At 38.8% G+C, this 23,598-nt stretch overlaps 1 protein-coding gene across 1 annotated transcript in view; it reads right to left on the bottom strand.

Annotated features, from left to right (window-relative positions):
• The window catches only part of Prkdc (protein kinase, DNA-activated, catalytic subunit), a 197,315-nt gene that overhangs the window by 32,420 nt on the left and 141,297 nt on the right, over positions 1 to 23,598 (bottom strand). Inside the window, exons 67-73 of the mRNA XM_055599098.1 lie at positions 21,504 to 21,612; positions 17,036 to 17,147; positions 13,563 to 13,749; positions 3,959 to 4,133; positions 2,181 to 2,374; positions 803 to 1,007; positions 38 to 183 (exon numbers count right to left, since the gene is read on the bottom strand). Of these exons, the coding sequence (XP_055455073.1) occupies positions 38 to 183; positions 803 to 1,007; positions 2,181 to 2,374; positions 3,959 to 4,133; positions 13,563 to 13,749; positions 17,036 to 17,147; positions 21,504 to 21,612 (1,128 nt within the window). The remainder of the gene's footprint in view (positions 1 to 37; positions 184 to 802; positions 1,008 to 2,180; positions 2,375 to 3,958; positions 4,134 to 13,562; positions 13,750 to 17,035; positions 17,148 to 21,503; positions 21,613 to 23,598) is intronic.

Below are 23,598 nucleotides of genomic sequence, written 5' to 3'. Positions count from 1 at the left end.
TCTAAAAAGTTCTCTTCCACTCTTAAGGTATACTCACCTCTTTTGTCATTATGCTTAAGGTCTTCTCTGAATACTGTTCTATAATCTGAAGTAACCTAGGGAATTTCAGCCTGGCTTCAGAAGAGTTTAACTTTAATGCTCTCAACATTTTCTCCACCACAAGGCCTGGATATGCTTCCAGTTCTACACAATCAAAGATAGCAAAGAGGAAAGCGATGGTTAGCACATAAACCATAAATGTGACAAATGATTAATCGTCCTTTTTTCGGTCTGTCAGTGCTCCCTCTCCAGCACTTTCTTTCAGTCAAGAAATGTCACACACATTTTTGCTAAATCTTTCAGGATGTAGTTTTAATCCTGTACTTAGAGTACACATTGGATAAATCTTCTAATTTTATTCCCAGAGCAAGAGGTAGACCACATGAGCCAAGTGGCAAGTAAAATAAGTTACGTGAAATAAATGAGCCAGGTACAATAGCTCACTAGCAATGCTAGCACCTGGGAAGCAGAGCAGAATGGCAAGCACAAGGCTGACCTTGCTACATAGTGAGACACTGTCTCTAAATGTTAAGGGATGGTGTCTTAGCTCAATGCTGGAATTCTTGATGACTATTATCTAGGTTGGTTGAAACCCCAGAATCCCCAAAAAATACGCAGATTCTATTTAAGCACAAGCATGTTTCTTGAAGATACTATTTCTAAAGATGAAACAAAGTAAAATATTTGCCATTTGAAAAAAAAAAAAAAACCACGAGATCAAAAGGATATTTATATTTTTCAAGCTTACATACTGAACACTAACCTGTACTTCTCTTCTGTGATGTGCTGGAGGCACTCTCATCTACCTTTCGGAGCTGTTGGTCACAGAAACCTACCAGTGTCATATATGCATTGGCCCGCTCAGCTGCCACCTCATGGCCCGAGCAGGAAAGCTGGGTTTCGTTTTCAGCTGACTGCACGGCCTTGGAGAGGTGATGGAATGCTCTCTGGTACAGACCTGAGATTACCTGGAATTCAGAAGATGCATGACTAACTAGATCAACAGCTTAGAAATAACAATGATGAATTATGTGGGGTGTGTGTAGTCCCAACTGAGGCAAGGGGATCTCTATGAGACCACCTTTTGAATAAAATAAACAAATACAAACATACAACTACCAGATAAAAAAAGAGAACATGCTAGTCAGTCAATGAGGTATGCAGAGCTGGCTCTGTCAAAGCACTGTAAACTCCATGTGATTCACACAAAAGAATAAAGGTTGGTGCTGTATGCCTATGTCCTGCAAAGATGTCAGTGACAATGAAAAGGGAGAAGACAGGACCACATGACTACACTGAAGCAGGACAGAAGGTGAAGAAGATGTTAAGTATTAAAAATACAAAATTATCTGAAAAACCGAAAGAATACAACCACCTGCACCACTTCTCCACAGAATAAGCAAAGCAGCACTGAATACAAAGGGGAAAAGGCTCCCGCTGCTGGCAAAATCATTTCTATAAAAACTAGTGATGAAATTACACATACAAAAGCTTGTTTTAAAGATCTGTATTAGCAATTGGGCATGTAATCCCAGAATTCATGATGAAAAGGTAGAAGGACTGTTCTAAGTTTCAAGCCAACCTGGTCTACACAATCAGTTCCAGGACAGCCAGAGCTACATAGCAGGGGGGGAAACAATAACAACTAAACAACAACCAAAACCCTATATTATTTTCAGGGGACTGGGATGTATTTGGTAGAGTGCTTGCTTAGTTTACATGAAGCCATGAGTTCAGACCACAACACATAAACTGGGTGTAGTGGTATACACTATAGTCCAAGGATATGGGAGGTATGAAAAGTTTAAATTCATTGTGGTTAGAAAGCAAGTTTAAGACATGCCTGGGATACATACAACACTGGCTCAAAAAACAAATGAACAAACAAAATTCAAATAATAAATAACAGAAAATATATGGATTATTAAATTTTCCACATGAGAAACTTGAAATAATAGTTGTCAATCATTTCATTTTATTTCATCATTTCATTTCAGTTGTGTTTTTCAGAGTAACTACACCTGGCTTTAAACATATTTTAAATCCACAAAAGAATACTCTCTCCTTGCTGCTCTACTTTGTCCTGAGAGAAGCACATAAATGACACACTGCACAAGAACTGTCTCTTCCATTTTTCTTACCCACTCTGTGCATTCTGCATTAGATCCAGAAAGTGCCAAGACTGATTTGGCCTTGCTTTCCTCCAGGTCAGACAGGCAGGATGGCTCCCTGCTGAGAGCATCAGCCATGATCTTGTAAGTGGTGCCCAAGAGAATATTCTGGTCACAAGAGGTCTGAATGTTCTTATTTAAGTAGCTTGAAATACTGTTCTCATCTGTTAGGGGGTGGGGAGGGGAAGAAAAGATCTTTTTTAAAATAAGAAATTCATAGTCAGTAAGTTCTTTTCTATTAAGGGATTAATTTTAGAAGTACACGACCTGGATTCAGTTTCTGATGAAAGAATTCTTAAACTTGCTTATTATTAGAAAATGGTTTTCATTAAAAGTAAACATTGACACCCACAGAGTTGAGGTTTAAAAGTAGGATTAAACTTTTTATTCTAGTATCACCTATCACATTTTATCAAATTCCTAGTTTTGTCAGTTGCAAAGAACAGAAAATGGTTCTTATTAAACATGGTGGTGGGCAAGGAATCAGGGCTGCAGTTCCCAGCAGCGTACCTGCTACAAAGTTTAGCAGCCCACGCCCTGTTTGTGGCAGTCTGGTTCCCCACAGGATCACTGCCACCAGCTCGCTCAGCTCGTACAGTTCTGTGTCTGTGCTCTAAACTAAAAACTGCTATTACTATGTGTACTCAATATAATTACTATTTACTGGGGAGCAAACCCAGCACCTCAAAAATGCCAGGCAACTGTATTCAGTCTTAATATCAGCATAATGATTCATGAAACCCTAGGACATTTTCTGACTTCCCCATTTCTTCCTGTTTTTGGTTCTTTTTTATTTTTGTTTCTTTTTTTTTTAACATACATTTTGAGATTTATTATTATTAGTTACAATTTATTCACTCTGTATTCTTGCTGTAGCCCCCCAATCTCCTCCCAGTCCCAACCTGTCTCCCTCTTCCCTCCCATGTCCCTCCCATAGTCCACTAATAGGGGAGGTCCTCCTCCCCTATCCGATCCTTGCCTAGAAGGTTTCATCAGGACTGTCTGAATCCCCTTTCTCTGTGGCCTAGAAAGGGCAGGGGAGGTGATAAAAGCAGGCAACCAAGTTCATACCAGTGACTGCCCCTGGTCCCCTTACTAGGAAACCCCCATGGAGACTAAGCTGCCCACAGGCTACATCTGAGTGGGAGGTGGGGGGTAGAGGGGTGGGGTGGGAGCTAGGTCCTCTTTTGTTTTGCTTTGAGATAGTCTCCCTACATAGCCCTGGCTGGTCTTAAAATTGTGGCAATTACCCTGTCTTGGCCTCATCAGTGCTGGAATTACAGGTGTAATACCACACGTGAATGCTAAGAATGTTTTCTGTTCCTAGGGTTAAGTGGAGAAAGCAGTCCTCTTGGTCCTTTCACAGAGCCTTGTAGCAGTGTTCTGCCCTGCAGCAGAGTCCCACTATCCACCCTGAGGTGAATGGCAGCACAGCAGGAGTATCAGATCCAACACATGCCCAAGGAAGAACTCTTTGGCTTAGAGGCTAAAAACTAAGTATCAAAGAGAAAATGTTTAATTTCCAATTTATTTTAAAGATGAGCATAACTCTGAATTTTGTTGTATTAGTGTATAAAGACTCCTAGGTCTGGATGACGTGCTTTCCTAAGGAAGTGATGCCACTCTGTGAAACTCTTTACTGTTATCTATAAATTCATAAGATAGATTTAAACTCTCACATGAAGTAGTACAAAGACAATATGAAAATCCCAGTCTCAAATCTATGCAGACAATAGCAGCCCAATTACCCAACAGCATGATGGTTTTGAGCATTGAGAGGACTTGTTCCTGAGGGCTCTGGGTGTGGCTCCGGCAGTGGCTCAGCTGGGAGTAACTATGCATCCATTGTACTCGCCAAGTCTCTCTTGTTTTTGATTCTTTATGCATCTCTTTCAGGAGTTTCATGGCAAGTGAGAAATTACTCTAAATGAATAGAAGAAAAAGAAAGAAAAAGTTTGAGATGTCTGTCATATTATATTGCCAGGGGGGCTCAAGCCTGCATTTCCTGTAGCTCTGCTACAGAGAACATTAGTGATCTGACCAATGCCTAAAAAAATTATTCTTTTTAATTTTTTTTTACTGCTATCTTCTTTCTTTAAGGTTGCTATTTTATATTTCCTTCCTGTTACATAGGGTGTATATATCAGGTGTGAAAAGGAAAAATCCATGCACATCTGACCACTACAGGAAATTACTTTAAAAAAGGTTTTAGTTGGCTTTTTGCCTTGTTACAATATGCCCTTCAGCAGTCACTTCATTTCCTCAGGTGTATATTTAAAAAAAAAAAAAAGTCTTTCTCTATATATGTGGGTGCATATGTATATAAAGGTTTCAGGTCTACTTCAGGTGTCATTTTTAAGGTACTGGTCACCTTGTTTTTAGATACAGGATTTCTTACTGGTCTGGAGCGTAGAGAGTAGGCTAGGCTGGCTGGCCAACAAACCCTAGAGATCTGTGTTTCTCTACCTCTCAAGAACTGGGATTTCGTATGCATTTCTTTACCTGGATTCTGGAAGATTAAACCTATGCTTATCCAGCCAACACTTTATGGACTGTGTACACTGTACATATAAAGGATGTTTCAGCATTTCTTCAGCTCACATTTAAAAATATTTACAGTATTTACAACAAACATCCAAATTCAAAACATTTTTTATAAGCTCAAAGAGAAGCTCTTTGCTTCTCAGTAATCATTACTTAGTTTCCCCAGCAAGGGGGTGCCAGAATGCACTTTCTGTCTCTTTAAGTCCTATCCTAAATATTTCAAAATGATGATATCAGAAAACAGTGCAATGATTTTGGGAGCTTTTCTTTCACTCAATACGTTTTCAGGTTTATGTATGTTGTAGTGTGTCAGCCAAGTAATGATTTACAGTATAGACACAGTATTTCCTTACACTAATGGGTCTACTGATGGCTATTTGCATTGCTTCTATCTTTTCAGACAACCTGAATGGCATGTTAAACTGTTAAAACATTTTAGTGTGTACTTTTATTCTCCCTTCTCTTGGGTATGTCTAGGAGTGGAACTTCTGGAGCATATTAGAACTCTGAAGTTGCTAAACTGCCCTGTTTTACAGCAGACATAAAAATTTATATTCCCACCAGCAATGTACATTTCTCTGTGTCCCCCTCTAACCAGCAATGACTCTTTGGAGCCAGCTACCAGACCAGTGTAAACTGGTGTGTCATTGTTCTGGTGACTCATGACATTGAGAATTTTATTTATTTATTTTTATTATTAATTACACTTTATTCACTTTGTATCCCCCCATAAGCCTTTCCCTCCCCCCTCCTAGTCTCACCCTCCCTCCCCCTTCTTCACGCATGCCCCTCCCCAAGTCCACTGATAGGGGAGGTCCTCTTCTCCTTCCTTCTGATCTTAAGTCTATCAGATCACATCAGGAGTGGCTGCATTGTCATCTTCTGTGGCCTGGTAAGGCTGCTCCCCACTCAGGGGGAGGTGATCAAAGAGCAGCCCAATCAGATTATGTCAGAGGCAGTCCCTCTTCCCATTACTATGGAACCCACTTGGACACTGAACTGTCATGTGCTACATTTGTGCAGAGGTTTTAGGATATCTCCATGAATAGTCCTTGGTTAGAGTATGAGTCTCTGGGAAGTTCCCTGTGTTCAAATTTTCTGGTTCTGTTGCTCTCCTTGTGTGGTTCCCGTCCTCTCCAGCTCTTACTATTTCCCACTTCTTACATAAGATTCCATGCACTTTGCCCAACCGTTGGCCATAAGTCTCAGCGTCTGCTTTGATAGTCTGCAGGGCACAGGCTTTTTTTTTTTTGGGGGGGGGGGCAGAGGCTTTTGTAGGCCCTCTGTGGCAGGTTCCTAGGTTGTTTCCTGTTTTCTTCTTCTTCTGATGTCCAACCTCTTTGCCTTTCAGGATAGGGATTGAGCATTTTAGTCAGGGTCCTCTCTCTTGATTAGTTTCTTTAGACGTACAGTTTTTAGTAGGTTTATCCTATGTTATATGTCTATATAAGTGAGTATATACCGTGTGTGTCTTTCTGCTTCTGGGACAGCTCACTCAGGATGATCCTTCCCAGGTCCCACCATTTACCTGCAAATTTCATGATTTCCTTATTTTTCATTGCTGAGTAATACTCCACTGTGTAGAAGTACCACAATTTCTGCATTCATTCTTCAGTTGAGGGGCATCTGGGCTGTTTCCAGCTTCTGGAAGCTGCTACAAACATAGTTGAGCAAATGTCCTTATTGTGTACTTGAGCCTGTTTTGGATATATGCCTAGGAGTGGTATGGCTGGATCTTGAGGAAGCACTATTCCTAGTTGTCTGAGAAAACGCCAGATTGATTTCCAAAGTGGTTGTACAAGTTTGCATTCCCACCAGCAGTGGAGAAGGGTTCCCCTTCCTCCACAACCTCTCCAGCATGTGTTGTCCCTTGAGTTTTTCATCTTGGCCATTCTGATGGGTGTAAGGTGAAATCTCAGGGTCGTTTTGATTTGCATTTCCCTAATGGCTAATGAGGTTGAGCATTTCTTTAAGTGTTTCTCTGCCATTCGATATTCCTCTACAGAGAATTCTCTCTTTAGCTCTGTTCCCCATTTTTTAAGTGGATTATTTGGTTTGCTGTTTTTCAGCTTCTTTAGTTCTTTATATATACTGGATATTAGTCCTCTGTCAGTTAGAGGGTTGGTGAAGATTCGTTCCCAGTCTGTAGGCATTTGTTTTGTTTTGATGACAGTGTCCTTTGCTTTACAGAAGCTTTCAGTTTCATGAGGTCCCATTTATTGTTGCTCTTAGAGCCTGTGCTGTTGGTGTTCTGTTCAGGAAGTTGTCTCCTGTGCCAATGAGTTCAAGGGTATTCCTCACTTTTTTTTCTAACCGATTTAATGTGTCTGGTTTTATGATGAGGTCTTTGATCCACTTGGACTTTGGTTTTGTGCAGGGTGATAAGTATGGATCTATTTTCAATTTTCTACATGTAGACATCCAGTTAGACCAGCACCATTTGTTGAAGATGCTATCTTTTCTCCATTGTATGGTTTTGCCATCTTTGTCAAAGATCAGGTGTCCATAAGTGTGTGGGTTTATTTCTGGGTCCTCTGTTCGGTTCCACTGATCCACCATTCAGTTTCTATGCCAGTACCATGCAGTTTTTATAACTGTTGCTCTATAGTACAGCTTAAGATCAGGGATGGAGATACCTCCAGAAGATCTTTTATTGCAGAGGATTGTTTTACCGATTCTGGGTTTCCTGTTATTCCACATGAAGTTGAGAATTTTTCTTTCCAGGTCTGTAAAGAATTGTGTTGGTCATTTGATGGGAATTGCATTGAATCTGTAGACTGCTTTTGGTAAGATGGCCATTTTTACTATGTTAATCCTGCCAAGCCAAGAGCATGGGAGATCTTTCCATCTTCTGATATCTTCTTCTTTTTCTTTCTACAGAGACTTGAAATTTTTTTCATACAAGTCTTTGACTTACTTGGTTAGGGTTACTCCAAGGTACTTTATGTCCTTTGTGGCTATTGTGAAGGGTGTTGTTTCACTAATTTCTCTCTCAGCCCTTTTGTCTTTTGAATACAGAGGTCTACTGATTTTTTTGAGTTAATTTTGTATCCGGCCACTTTGCTGAAGGTGTTTATCAGCTGTAGGAGTTCCCTGGTAGAGTTTTTGGGGTCACTCACATATACTATCATATCATCTGCAAATAGTGATAATTTGACTTCTTCCTTTCCAATTAGTAAAGGCGATATACAACAAGCCTATAGCCAACATCAAACTGAACAGAGAGAAACTTAAAGCAATCCCAATGAAATCAGGGACAAGACAAGGCTGCCCACTCTCTCCATATCTCTTCAACATAGTTCTGGAAGTCCTTGCTAGAGCAGTAAGACAGTTGAAGGAGATCAAGGGGATACAAATTGGAAAGGAAGAAGACATTGAGAATTTTTAAATTTTTTTTTAATTTGCATATCTTTTTCTTTTTGAAGAAATGTCTCAACAATTTAAAAAATTATTTTACTTTTACTCATGTTTCTTTCTGTATGTATGTGGATTTGTCCACAGAGGCAGGAAGAGAGCACTGGATGCCCTGGAGCTGGAGTTACTGTAGTAGTGAACAGCCTGATGTAGGCACTGGGATTGCTGGAAAAGAATCCCAGCACTGTGCTGAGCCTTCTCTCCAACTCCATTCCTTTCTCATTTGTTTTGAGATAGTCATTATTTTCCTGGTTTTATCACACCAGTGCCAGGGCCATTGGAGAAATGTCTACCAATTTTTTCCCAATTTTAAGACTGGGGGAGATCATTTCAGAAAACTACAACCAATCAAAATACAGAGTGGTAAAGACAAATCCAATAGACATATCTATAATAAAATTCCTGCATATAAGGGATTATTGTGAAAGAACTGGCGGAAAGAATGTAAGAGCTAAATATGCTGTGAGATTATATTTCTTAGGAATGTCAGAAAATATACCCATAAGGTCTCTCAACATGAATGTCTAAACATGAACTGAATAAAAATAACAGATGTGCTAATATGGATTGGGGAAAGGCCAGAAGGCCTCAACCCTATACAAAGAATTACAGGCAACTAAGAAATGCTGATAGAAAAAGAAAGTCAGGGCAAGAGAGATGACTCAGAGGTTCTTCCAAAGTTCAGTTCCCAGCAACCACATGACTGGCTCACAACCATCTATAATAAGAGCTGGTGCCCTCTTCTGGCATGCAGGCAGAATAATGTATAAATAATACATCTTTACAAAAAAGAAAAAGAAAAAGTCTCCCCCAGGGAAGAACACATCAATTGGTTTTTCCAACATTAATTAAATGGTCAGCTTTGACAATATACATATAAGTGCTATACAGACTGAACAGGTTGTATTTATGAATTTAGGAATGTATGTATGTATATGTACACATTCATGTATATATATGTACACATACGTGTGCAACAATTAATAAAAAAGGAAGCCACAAATTTGAAAAAGAACAAGGAAGGATATATGCGAGGGTTTGGAAAGAGAAGCAGAAAGTGATGAAATTACATTATAATCACAAAAAAGTTCTGTTTTGTTTTTTGTTTTCTCCAGTACCAGGAAGAAGAAACTCCCTTTCAAATAGTTGATCCGGGTAGTTCAAATAACTGCTCAAACAATACAGACTATTGTTGTAGCACTTGGCTGCCTCTCAGAGGTCTAAACATCTATATTGCTGAGGACACTGAACACTTACTTAGGACACTCAGAAAGTCTGAGCTGATTTGACCTGAAAGTGTGCTTCCTGCAGTCTAGCTTTCATGGAAGCTTTAAAATACTATGCAAACTGCCACAGGAGTGAAACAACAGTCCTCTCCAGCTCTATGAGTCCTATCTACACCTAAGAGCCACACTGACCAGCATGGCAAGTTATGTGTAAAGGTGCAGTAAGCGGTACTCACATGTTGGTGGTAACCAATGACTATTTAATTGGAGCGAAGGCCTACTCAACAGGAAGGAAAACACGCCTGGTATTGAAAACCTTGACAACTTCCCACAGCTAATGTATCTTAGAAAAGAAATCTACTGCCACTTTGCTAGACCAGCATAATTCCTTAGCACATTCAAAAATCTTACTTTTATACCCACTAATATTAATATCTAATCCTCATCAAAGAAGCTTCTCATTACAGAAAATGGAGTCCATCACAGAAAATCACAAATGGACACAATGGAAGGTGGGGAGCCAAGCAGCAATGGATGTATGTATGTCATAAGTCCTACACAAGTCAGGGAACATTCCTGAAGAAGGGACATAAAAATGATAGAGCCAGATTATCACAAACTCTGAAGTGAAACTGTCTCTTCTAAGAATGGCTGGATAGACATGACTGGAATAATGGCAATGTCAACAGACATACTAATATGGAAGGGGGACAATTTCATGAGGCTCGCCCTAAGACAAAGAACTAAAGGCAACTAATGTTTTTGGGAGAAGAGTAGCTGGGAGGAGCTGGAGGAAGGGAAGGGGAAAATGATGTTTTTATTTAAATTAAAAAATATTTTTAAAACTTTTTTTTTAAACCTTGTTCATTTACAAAGTATTGTATCTCTCTCATTCAGACAGGGTCTCATGTTATCTCTACTAGCTTGAAGTTACTGGGTAGTTGAGGGTAACACTGAACTTCTGGTTCTGCCTCCATCAGAGTGTTGGGATTGCACCATGGCAAATTTCATGCAGTTCTGGGGCTTCATGTATGATAGTCAAGTATGCTATTTGAACTACATCCTCAGCTTGTTTTGAGGCAAAGATCTTTCTGTATCGAATGGCTGGCCTTGGACTCAGGAGCCTCCTGCTCAGCCTCCACTGCGGGGATTACAGGTGTGAGCCATAATATCTGTGTATGAAGCATTCTTCATATACAGGAAATACTGTACCTTTATAAGATAAGTGATCTGCAAACATTCTGTCTTATTACAGGTACTACCTCTTCACTTTATTAAGCACATACTTTGAAACACAAAAAGTTTTAAAGTTTGACAAAGGAAAATTTATCTGTTTATTTAGTTGAAAGTCTCTTTTCCTTTCACTCTGTTGTCTGTAGCTTTCCAATATAATCAGCATGCATGATTTCCAACCCCCTCAGTTACAATCTCCAGCTTCCAAACACACCTGTGTGGGTCCTGATTTGTACTCATCTTCTCTGCTCAGAACAGGTTCTGCAAATCAAATGTCCCTTCGGCAGATGTCCCCTGCCTGTGTACTCCAAGCACTGGGATGTCATTCTTCTTCACCTGCCTGTTTTGTCAGAATGCAGCTAGGGGGACAGCTTTTCCTGGTTGTCTTTTCCTTCACAATTCCAGGGACAGCTACTCTCAGCTTATTCAGGAGGCCCTCATCACCAAGTTTTAAAATTCTAACTATTGTCTACTCTCCCCCCCCCCACTACATTTTTGCATGCTTGCTTTTGTTTCTTTCCATGTCTAACTAATATACCAACATTTAACATTCTCATCAGCATTTCTTTATGCTACACTGGTTGGGAAGCCAGGCTTTGTTTAACTCATGTGCATACTAGCTCTCCACCTGCACTGGGGCTCACTGCAGTTACAACCCAGTAGGTTGTATGAACAGTGGTTTCTATCATGATTCTAAGCCCTCTCCAGTGTCCCCCACAGTTCTCTCCTGGCTTCCTGGTTTTCCTAAGGTCCTTCCCGAGGAGCTCTGCTCCCTCTGAGCAGATGCTTATCTTTCCCTAGTTTAGTAAAGCAGATCCATTCATGCCTTGACGCATAAACCTCTATTACGTACTTCACTTCAGCAATCCCTCTCCTTGTTCCAACCTCTCCTATCCTATCAGTTACCCCATTCCTCAATATGTGACTGTAAGCTTTGACCTTGTTTCTCGCAAACTGCTTCCTCTGTATTCTCATCTACTTGCCTTCACGACAAAAGTGGAGGTTCCTTCCTGTAAGATACCCAGGCAATATTATGCCCAAGGACCTATTTTTCCTGGACTCTGTCTTTCCTCCAGACTGCTCTCAAGCTTAGGCCTGACAACGAGCATCCCAGTGAGAACAGCATAGTACCTGATGATCTTTGCCCTTCTCCAAAGGTCTCTTATCCCATGGTACTGTGAAGCTGATATCCAAACACCTGGTTCTGGGGGTTTCTTACTCACAGGTTAGTAGAACCAAACTCCAAGCTTTCTTCCACACAGGAGACTGAGGTTCGATTATTCCTGGGTCTCACATGCTATTCTATTTCCTGTCACCGGGACATTACTCCTTACAGGACAGAGATCTTTTCCCTTAGGAGTGAAGCACAGGACTTTGCCTTTTACCTAGCACCCACCAACCCCACCACCACCACACTAAATTCTTAAACTCAAGTAAATCCTGTTTTGACCTCTTGCCTATAGTTTCCAATTAGACAAAATTTCCAGGAGGTTTTCTCTGTTCCCAAGAATAAAGTGCACCTCCAGTGCCACAGTCTTTAAGTTCTTATCACCAGTGTCATAATTGTTCATCTGTGGGCTCCACAAAGCACTCCCTGGTGTACAGTGAAGGGCTTGACAAGAAAAAGGAATCAAAACTCAAACTGGACTTTCACTGCTTCTATAAATAAAACAATGGTTTCTTGTGATCTTTAAGTCTGCACTGTATTTTTTCTCTATCCCTAAATATTGGTATTGCATCATTTCCTTGAAAATATACTGTCAAAAATGCTAAAGAAAAGCAATTATCACACAGAGAGTTCCAGTTATTTCAGTGTTCTTCACAAGATCTCTCAATCATGTACTCGTTCTCTGCTTCCTTGTTCTTCCATTTGTTACACTCCACCTGGGCAGCAGTGGGAAATATTTATTGCCCGTCCCTTGAGGACCAGCAATCTGGACTTCTCTGTATAACATGCAGCTTATTTAGATTTTGGATATGCATCTCCTGCTGCAGTCAGAATGAAGCTAGGCCCTGGAAGACAATGATGAAGCCTTCTGAAAGAAGGTTTTCTTTCTCCTGAAGAAGATGTCAAAGGGAAAGTGCTTTCGGTCCAGAAAGATTTGTTGTGGAAGGAGTACAGTGACATGTCTGTAGCCATTTCCAATTCCGAGGGCAAGCCTGCCACTGTCAGAACTACAGTGCACCAGTACACATAAACACAGTGCAGGAGAGAGCTGAGGGGGAGAGGCAGACCACAACAGAAGTGCTTGAGATATCCCTAACACCAGTCTTTCAGAGGACTTAATTACTATGACTGATAAATTCATTTTGTTCTCTGAAGCTGTTCCTAATATACCCCAAAGGGAAGAATATATAAATGAGCATTTAAACTGATACAATAGAATAATTATTTCTACTAGACTAGGGGTTGTAAAAAGGGTTTATAATAGCAGTCAACAAATGGATTAAATATCAAGCTAAATATATTAAAATATAACTTATATTTTAATGAATGTATAATTTTTAAGCAAGGTAGACATAAGATCTTATTATCAACAAACTAAACCTAACAACTGTAACCATCAAAGATTGATTTTTCTAAATTATATAAATCTGGCCTTACATTTTATTTGCTTTTTAAATAATAGAAAATAAACATTTTCAAATAATAAATAGGTTTTTAATAAACACGTGAGGCTTTGTGGATAATTTATAGTGTTTCCTCAAACTTATTTATTCTCCAACTGTTGGATATAGAACCCAGGACTTTGGTCAGTAAGTGTTCTACCACTGAGCTACCAATAAAACCCAGCTTCCAAAATTACTTCCTTATAAAGAGAATAAATAAATCAAATAATTATTTTTAAGGTTCATGTTTTAGAGAAAATTTAAGAAAAAAGTTAGTTCAGGAAGTTCTCCATGAGCCACAGAGGAGAACAGATAGTGAATGTACCTGCTTCCATGCACTTTCTATCATCTTCATTTTCATGGTGAACCTGCAGCTCTGGATCATGGAATGAACATCTTCCTTTGGCTCAGACACTTCTCTGTCAATGGAATCTTCATCCTCATCCACATTCATGCTGGGATCATGTGAAAGAGCAGTCAGTCTCTCCTCTATTTTATTGAGAAAAAAGCAGCTGTATAAAACAATAAAAAATGAGCTTCAATGTTTGAGTCATGAAAGCTGCCCTCATGTCTGAGAATAGACTGCACAGCATCACAACACAGAACTGAAGGATTAGATTTCTCTCCATTTAACAAATACACTCTTGAAAGATTACCAAAGGTAGGTAGTTCAACAGACTTATCTAGATTTTATTCAGTGCCTCCATTTCCACAATATAAAGTATTTAAATTTGAAAGTTTCTCTCTAAAGGAATGGGTAACACACTGTATCTTAGATCAAAAGCCATTTATGTCATTGTATCTCTAATCTAAGGTCCTATTCCCAGAGACAAAAATGTAAAGTAATAAGGTTATAAACAATCACTGATGAGTCTGGACATGATGATCCATAACTATAATCTCAGAATGAAAGAAAGAAAAGAAAGGAAAGGAAGGAAGAAAAATCAGCACAAGTCTCAGGCCAGCCTGGCTCACACTGTGAGTCACCGCAGACTACACAGTCTCGGTCACTGTGTCAAGTGAGATTCTGCCTGAAAAAAGAAAACACTGAAAAAATTTAAAATAGATCTGTCCCAAGTTTGATTTCCCAGCACATGTATCCTGTATCTTTTAATTATTCTCCATCCATGGGGATTTTTTTTTAACACTCAAATAGAAATAATCATTTTTATAATTGGGAGATTTTTAAATTTGGTTTTAGGACAGAAGCTCAATATGTAGCCCTGGCTGGTCTTGAACTTGGTATGTAGACTAGGCTGAAATCAAACTTGCAAGATCTTGTTGCTTCTGCCTCCTCAGTGTTGGGGTTCTAGGTGTGAGCTACCATGTATACAAATTGTAATTTATATATAATTTCATAAAATTAATAAAATAAAAATTGTATATAAATTTACACATGCATGCATTATATTTAGAACTTAAATATATTTTAAGTGATATATTTTACATTAATATCAGTAGCGCTGACAAAAGTGTTATAACATACAAAGTTTATTCCTTATCACAATCAAGTAACTTCCAGTTGTTCATCTAAGGTCTAATTTTTTCTTCTCTTCTTTCTTCTCCTCCTTATTTTTCGGGGAGTTGGAGTCTTGCTAAAAATTCAGATGGGTCTTAAACTTATAGGTTAAAGTAAATCCTTCATCTGCTTAAATAACTGGGACTAGAGGCATAAACCAGTACACCAGCTTCCTCCAATTTTCTTAGAGACATTACTAGTATGGCTCTTATCTACCTGTATGTTCCTTCCTTTTCTGGAAACCTCCATGGAGCTGCTTCTATCCTTATTTCACTAATCAGCACTCCTGCCGCACGCCAGTTCATCCTGCTTCTCTTTTCCAAATGCTACTATCATTTTTAACCTTTCATTGCTTTAAATCACAATTATAGATAACAAGTCCTACAAAATGAGTACTTGATCAGAAATTGGGTAAGGAGGCATAAGCACACATAAGATGGGCTCTCCTAGCTAAGGAGGAATTAATCCAATTTCAGGGACCAGAGGGGACAGAAGTGGAGTGGGAGTTTTACCACACTAGAAGGGGGAGACAGGGCCTAAAAAAAACCTGCCTTTCCCAGAAGTAACAATTGATCCTGGGATGGCATTAGGAGTCCCTTGCAGCCTCCCCATGTTGTCTAGAAACTGCAAAATTCAAAATAAAATTCCTGAGAATAGAAAATAATTAAAAGAAACAGGGTGGATATGCAGGGAAGTAAAGCTTCGAATGACTTTCTTGCTTTTGCGTTTTCTTTTTCTTTCTATTTTGCCATATGAGACAGTGCCTGGTGCTTTGGGTCGATGTTTAGGCACATGAAGCATGTAGGGGCTGCTGAAGGGGTGTGGCCACAGATGGGTCTGTAAGAGCTGTGCACAGAATTCCACACACAAGCAAACAGTGAAGGATAGAATCAGAACCACGCATAGAAGGCTGATGACTGGACCTTGAACAAGGCATACCCTCCTTGGTCTCTAATCCCAGTGTAGTCTCCTGACAATCATACAAAAACCAGAGTGTACAAGAGAATATTCACAAATCCAAGATACAACCCACAACTGATTTAAAAAAAAAAAATCAGGAAAATAAAAGGATTATAAGTGGGAAAGAGTCAACAAACACACGAGTCAGAACAATCACTTTAAATATGCTCCAAGACATCAAAAAAACACATGTGAGTGGACTGGAGAGCTAACTCTGTAGTCAGTTCTTTGCACCTATGTTAAACAGCTCACAACTGCCTTTGGAATCTGCAGGTTTCCACACTCACATACTTTAACAAGAAAGCTGGGCATAATAGCAAACACCTTTAATTCTAGCACTCAGGAGACAGAAGTCTGCAGATCTCTGTGACATCAAGGCCAGCCTAGTCTCCACAAAGAGTTTCAGGCTAGCTAGGACCACACAGAGAGACCATGTCTCAAAAACAACAAAAGCAAAAGAGAAAGAAAATACACATAAAAATAAAAGACAGGTTTCTCAGTAAAAAACAAACAAACAAACAACAGAACAAAAAAAAAAAAAAACAGAAAAAAGTAAATTTAAAACGGGAAAATAAAATACTTAAACTAAACTAGAAGATGGAGAAAAATGGTAGCAAACTTAGAGACCGAACAGAACAAATAAGTTCAATCTGAAGAAAAGGGGGAAAAATACTGCAAAAATAAACAGATGCAAGGACCCATGAAACAGTATCACAATGTCTGACAAATATGTAGATAGAATTTTAGAAAATGAGGATAGAGTAGGGAAAATATATAACACAAACTTCCCTGACCAGAATCTGAGTGGTTTGTGTGGCTATTCTTGGGTTAGAACAGCTCACAAACAATTGACAACCTCTGATTCCATGGCCCCTTTCCTGAGTATAGGGATATATCACCCTCTAGATAACATAGGGTTAGGTTTGGAAAGAATAAGAACATGAACTCAGAACTGGAAACTAACCACAACCATATTTGGGAAATAGGAAGCAAAAGGGTATCTGTTAAAAACCCAAGTCTTAAAGCCAGAACAATAAAGAATCCAGCATTCGCCTATCTTTCTACTGTAAAAGAGGAGCAGATGAAGGGCTGCCCTGTCACAGCCAGTGCTTTCAACCACAGCTGGTTGACAGCAAGGACCTCTTAGAAGAAATGTGGGTGAAGAAGACACTGCAGACATGAAGTTTTGTTAGAACAGATTATATAGGTGATCAGTGTAAGATGCCAGGCTTATTTTTATAAGCTTTGGTTTCAAAGAACCTCCATGCTGGCAATTCTGAAAAAGAATCCTCAGTTGGCTCAATAAGACCATATCCTACCGATTTGTGATGATGTCATCCCAGATGTGCATTGGGTCTGTCAAAGCATCTGGGTATCTGCTTGTCCAGGTTTTTAGAAGTCTCCTAAAGGGGCCCAGAGATGATAAATCACCTAAAAATAATATTAGAGACTGATTATATTCACAGCTGAATAACAAGAAGAACTTGCAGAGTAGAAGCAGTTTAGTAAACAAAAACCTAACTCAAATTCCTTATTTTTTAAGAATTGAAAATAAACAGTCTGGTATTGGTGTGTACACCTTTAATCCCAGCATTTGGGAGGCAGAGACAGGCAGATCCCTGAGTTCGAGGTCAGCCTAGTTTACAAAGCGAGTTCCAAGACAACCAAAATTACACAGAGAAACCCTGTCTCAAAAAAACAAAACAGAAACAAAATAATAACAAAAAAAGGAAAAACAATAATAAACAAGGAAAAAATTAAGAACAAATAACATACAATAACAAAAAACTCAGACACCTTGTCTTTCACTCACAAAAGGAATACATATCACTATAGAAAATGTAATACACGCTGAAATGTAAACTCCATCACTTACTTCACAATAAAAAAAAAGATGGGAAAATAAACATATACAAATCTTTTTATATTCACCACAGGTCTATAGTCTGCAATTCCAAAACTTAGAAAACACTGAAAACTAAATGCTTCCATAGGTTATGTTGTATCTTCTTGAAGACCAAATGTGCTCTCTGAAACAAGGTAATGCAGTCTTTAATACCGGTTTTGTACCTAATTAGCAAACATATCTCAGCTCTGGACCATGCAGGCACATTGCTAATAGGTAAACCAATCTAGCTTCAGAATAATCTTCATGATTTTAAAATCTCACACTGGTAATGTTTAAAGCCTTGGCTTTCTCTTTCTTTGGCTGGGAAGCAGAACTTAGAAATATCAACTTAGCTCAGATAGCCCTGGGTTGGCATCTTTAACTTACCACCTTTAACTGCACCACCTTATACAATGTAATTAACCCACAGGCCTCTATAAAATAGGAAGAAAACTGTACATTTCATACAGCTGTTAAATAATTTAAAATTTTTTAAACTAAGCAGAGTTCTTATAAGATGAAATACAAATGGCTGAAAAGCAAAGAAATGTTCAGTATCCTTAGTTATCACAGAAATGAAAATCAAAACTACCTTTAGATTTCATCTTATACCTGTCAGAATGGCTATGATTAACAGAACAAATGACAGTTCATGCTGGTGAGGATACAGAGTAAGAGAAACACTAATCCATTGCTGGTGGGAGTGCAAGTTTGTACAGTCACTATGGAAATCGCTGATAGATCCTCAGGAAGCTAGGAAAAGATGTACCTCAAGATCCAGCTATACTGCTCTCAGGCTTTACTACTGAGACATTTGCTTAACCATGTTCACTGTTGCTCTTTTCATATTAGCCGGAGGTCCATCAATGGATGAACAGATAAAGAAAATGTAGTACATTCACACAACAAAATATTACTCAGCTGTTAAAAAATAAAATCATAAAATTTACATTAAATGGATGGAGCTAGGAAAAAATCCTGAGTGAGATAACTGAGACAGAGAAAGACAATATGGCATGTATTTACTTACATGTGGACGTTAGCTGTTAAGTCTTTGATAAAGAGGTTACACCTGCATAGCTACAGAAGTTAGGTATAGAGTAAGAGACTAGGGGTGAGGGAATCTCCATAGGAAGGGGAAATAGAATATATAGTTATAGGTAGATGGGCTTGGAGGGACCCAGACTGGAATGGGATGTCAAACAGGGAGAGGGAGGCTAGATGGGGTAAAGGAAGAAATACGGGGAAGAACAACTAACACTCAGGGCTATTTGAGGGGGCATCGGAAAAACTAATACTGTAAAAACTTCTTAGAACAATACACAATACGACAGAAATTGAAATGGAGTCATCATATAAGGGGAGATAATGCCCCAACTATCCATCTTTTGGCACCAAGTGAAACTTTCAGTGCCAGGAATGGGTTACATCCAATTGAGTCATTGGCCAAAAGGGCCCCCTGGAAATTCCCAAACATCTTAGATTACTGCTAAGGCCATTGGCTGCTTTCCACAAACTGATGGTAAAGCCCTATTGCTGACGCAAACACTTACATTCCTTATTAAATGCCAAAAAGTCTAGCTGGTATCTAGAACTTTGACCCGCTACTGACTAGTGTTCATGGCACTGAAAGTTTCTCTGCATCCTACCGAAGAAGAAAGGTAAAAATCAACTACAAATCTTATGACCTACAATGGTGAACTATTTGTGAGTTGTGCTGGTACAATAGTGACACGAAAGTCATGGGAGTAACCAGCCACTCTGACTCGTTTTAAGATACACTCTGTGAGTGAGTTGCTATATTCCAACACATGGCCACAAACTTGAGACTAACAAGATAGACCTTAGACCTATGGGGAAACTAAATGCTACTGTTCTGCTAAAGGAATCTAGCAATAAAATGACTCCTAATGAAATTCTGCTATACCCATAGGTCAGTACCTCACTCATCTGTCATTAGAGAAGCTTCCTCTTTCAATAGCTGGGAGCTAAAGCAGAGACCCACAGATAAACAAGGTGCAGAGACTGAGAGACTTTGGAACACTTAGTCCAAAATGGTTTGTCTTCAAACATCTCACAAGGCTCAGAACTTGTGTAAAATAGACGATAGAAGAGCCAGAAGGGATGGCTAACTCCAAGGATAAGCGTATCTTCCAGAGACAGCAGGACTGGGAATCATATGCACTCACAGAGACTGCAGCAGCATGCACAGAGCCTGCACAGGTTCAAGTCAAATAGGTTTGCAGTGCTGAGAGGGAGAAGGGGCTATCATCTCCCATTCCTAAGCAAGAAGCTATGTGTAACTGACAACTTCTTGCAAAGGAAAAAAGTTGTCCCCAACGGAGTCTCACTAGGTATATCAACCACACTTCAAGATAGGTTCCATGCCCAATAGTAGAGGGCCAACACAGAATGAATGGTATTTTTGTAACTTTTTGTCTATACTGCTGAGTATATACCATGTGTGTGAGTATATACCATGTGTGTCTTTCTGCTTCTGGGATACCTCACTCAGGATGATCTTTTCTAGGTCCCACCATTTGCCTGCAAATTTCATGATTTCCTTGTTTTTAATTGCTGAGTAGTATTCCATTATGTAAAAGTACCACAATTTCTATATGCATTCCTCAATTGAGGGACATCTGGGTAGTTTCCAGGTTCTGGCTATCATGAATAAAGCTCCTACAAACATGGTTGGTTGAGCAAATGTCCTTGTTGTGTACTTGAGCATCTTTACTAAGACTCATAACCAAACCTTTGGCAGAGCGCAGGGAATCATAAGAAAGAAGGGGGAGTTAATATGACCTGGAGAGGACAGGAGCTCCATAAGGACCAAATATATCTGGGCACAGGGTTATTTTATGAGACTGTTTCTCCAACCAAGGACCATATATGGATATAACCTAGAACCTCTGCTCAGATGTAACCCATGGTAGCACAGTATCCAAGTGGGCACCCTAGTAAGGGGAATAGGAAAAATTTCCAACATAAACTCAATGGTGGGTTCTTTGACACTTCTCCCCCCAACACCCCGGGGAGGAGCAGCCCTGCTAGGCCACAGAGGAGGACTTTGCAGCCAGTCCTGAAGATACCTGTTAAACCAGGGTCAGATGAAAGGGGAGGAGGTCCTCTCCTATCAGTGGACTTAGAAAGGGGCAGGGAGGAGATGAGGGAGGGAAGGTGGAATTGGGAGGAAAGGAGGGAGCGGGATACAGCTGGGATACAAAGTTAATAAACTATAACTAATATTAAAAAAATAAAAAAATTAAAAAATTTAAAACAGAGAACAAGCCATGAAAAACCTTGGATAAATAATTTTTAACTATTCAAAAGAAAACTGAAACAGATTTAGAATGATGTACTCTTTTAGTTTCCTAGATGGCTTTTCAAAGGAACCTATATATATATAAATATATAAATATAAATATAAATATAAATATATATATATATATATACTGATGGTGGTGCGTGGACCTACATGTTCTGTAGTATTGTCCAAAGCCTTGCACTGACTATCTCCTCAGGCTCACCAGTCTATGCCCACTCTGGAGAATGAGGCCTCTATCATGACACTGATCTTCTGGGGAAGATTCTACAAGCCTTTCTCTTTTACAGTGTACCTGAGGTCCTCCTTAAGGAGTCTGCAGGCCCAATCCTAAAATCATACTCTGAGCACTTCAAGCAGTCAGTATTTCATTTGGCTCTGTATTTCCAGTACCTCAAACAACAGTACTTGACTGTTTAAACACTTAATCTAGTGACCTCAAAAGGTGTATTTTTAGAATACATCCAATGGAGTTTTCACCCCATACATTGTTTGGTTTCACTAAGCAAAAATTCAGTTGCTAAAATCCTTCCACAATCAGAAAGGAAAAAAAAATGACAAGTTAAAAACTTACCGTGTTTACGTATAAAGTTGAGGAACTCCTCAATTTCTGCTAAAGTCTGTACAGACTGTAATTTGGCGAGTCTACTTTTATATAAGAGGACATCAATACTAGAATAATTCTTGAAAAAAAAGGAAGTTAGTCTTGTTATAAATGCAATATACTACTTAAAACTTTTCATATAGTTTTAAAAAACATAACAACTACCCTATAAATGTAAGAATTATTCAGTGTGTTTCAGAGTGCTTAACAATTCTGCCTTGGAAACAATTATTAAATAGATTAAATTTAAAAAATAAGTTAAGATTTCAATTACATTTTGGTTCAACTATATCAATAAGATCAGTATAATCTAGCTATCATATTCCTTGTTCTATCGTCTATCATCTACCTACCTATTCTCCTAGCAAGGATCCACTCCAGGTCTATTTACATGGTAGGCAAACACTCTACGACAAGTTACATTCCTAGTCTACACTAAATTTAAAACATCATACCATCTTATAATAAATACAAAATCACGTGTGAAAGTGAGCGTGGAGGTCAGACAATGACCTTGGCTGTCAGTCCCTGCTTTCCGCTCTCACTGGCTGCTCTATACAGCAGGTTAGCTACACTGTCCTAGTTTGCTTCTTTGTTGCTGCAATAAAACACCATGCCCAAAAGCAACTTAGGAAGGAAAGGATTTATGTCACTGACAGATTGCAGTCTATCACCAAAGGAAGCAAAGAAGGTACCTAGAGGTAGAAACTGCGAGAGACCACAAAATGAATGCTGCTTATTGGCTTGTTTCCCATAGTATGCTCACCTTTTCTTTTATTTATTTAAAAAAATTTTTTTTTACTTCCATAGTTTAATTTGGCAGACTAATTTATGCAGTTCTAATAGAAAGTGAACATCAAATTGTGTTTAACTTCTCTTGTCACAATAAACACAAAAATAAAATTAAAAAACATGATATACTGTAATTCTAACACCAGAATAGTTCAAATTAAAATACAAAGACCTCCAAATATTAACATATAACTCAAAGTTATGGACATATGTAAACTGCTCCCTTTTTCAAGTAATAATATTTCTTTAATGAACAATTAGCTAGAAAAATACTGTTTTACATAGCATTTTTAATTATAAGTATTCACTCAATGAATAGATAATATTCACCTAAATAATACAACTCAACATTTATAATTCAACATACCTGAAACATACATGTGAGCCACCTGGTGACTAAGTATCCAATAATTAAATATGTAATAATCTTCTCATTGTTTATATAGAAACCTTTTTTATTTTTTATATGCATGGTGTCTTCTTGCATGTATGTCTATGTGAGGGTGTCAGATCCCTTAAAACTGGGGTTACGGACAATTGTGAACTGCCATGTGGGTGATGAAAATAAAACCACTCTGGTTCAGCTTGCTTTCTTAAACAACCTGGGACCACCTGCGCAGGGTAGTACCATATTGTGGGCTGGTACCATATCAATAACCATAACGAAAATGCTCTACAAATATGACCACAGACCAATTTGATAGAGGCACTTTCCTCAACTGAGATTCCCTGTAACCAGAACATGAAGTAAGAGCCTCTAAGAATTCTCCATTTGCCGTTTTACCAGAGGCAGGCTGAGGTTACAGATATGTGCTACTAGGTCTAGTTTTACATGGCTCCTGGGAATCTGAAATGGGTACTTGTGCTAACAAGTCTATTCTCTACTGAGCCATCTCTCCAGCCTTGAAACCAAGTCTTTCTAGTCAGTTTATTTATTTACTTTAAAATGGTAAAAAATGGAAGCAGTAAATGCCTATGTTTCGATGATTAATATTGTTGGTAGACTCTTAGTGCTTCACAAAGAATCAGACCAACACACAACTGTGAAAACAAAGAAGAATAAAGGGCAGAAAATAAATAGGGTACATGATCTGATTTTCCAGTCAAATTCTATAGTGTTAAATCTTACACTACTTTTAGGTAGTCCTTTCAAAGTAAATAGAATGCATCCTAAAACAAGTATTAACCTCCCTAGTATGATCACCTGGAAGAGTATTTCATGTTGTCTTTTATACTACTGAGAAGTCATTCTGCATTGAAGATACAGAGAGAG

The sequence above is a fragment of the Psammomys obesus genome, unplaced genomic scaffold, assembly GCF_907164565.1.
Source record: "Psammomys obesus unplaced genomic scaffold, mPsaObe1.curated_primary_1811, whole genome shotgun sequence".
Classification (NCBI taxonomy): domain Eukaryota; kingdom Metazoa; phylum Chordata; class Mammalia; order Rodentia; family Muridae; genus Psammomys; species Psammomys obesus.
This window is presented reverse-complemented; position numbering and strand designations above follow the sequence as displayed.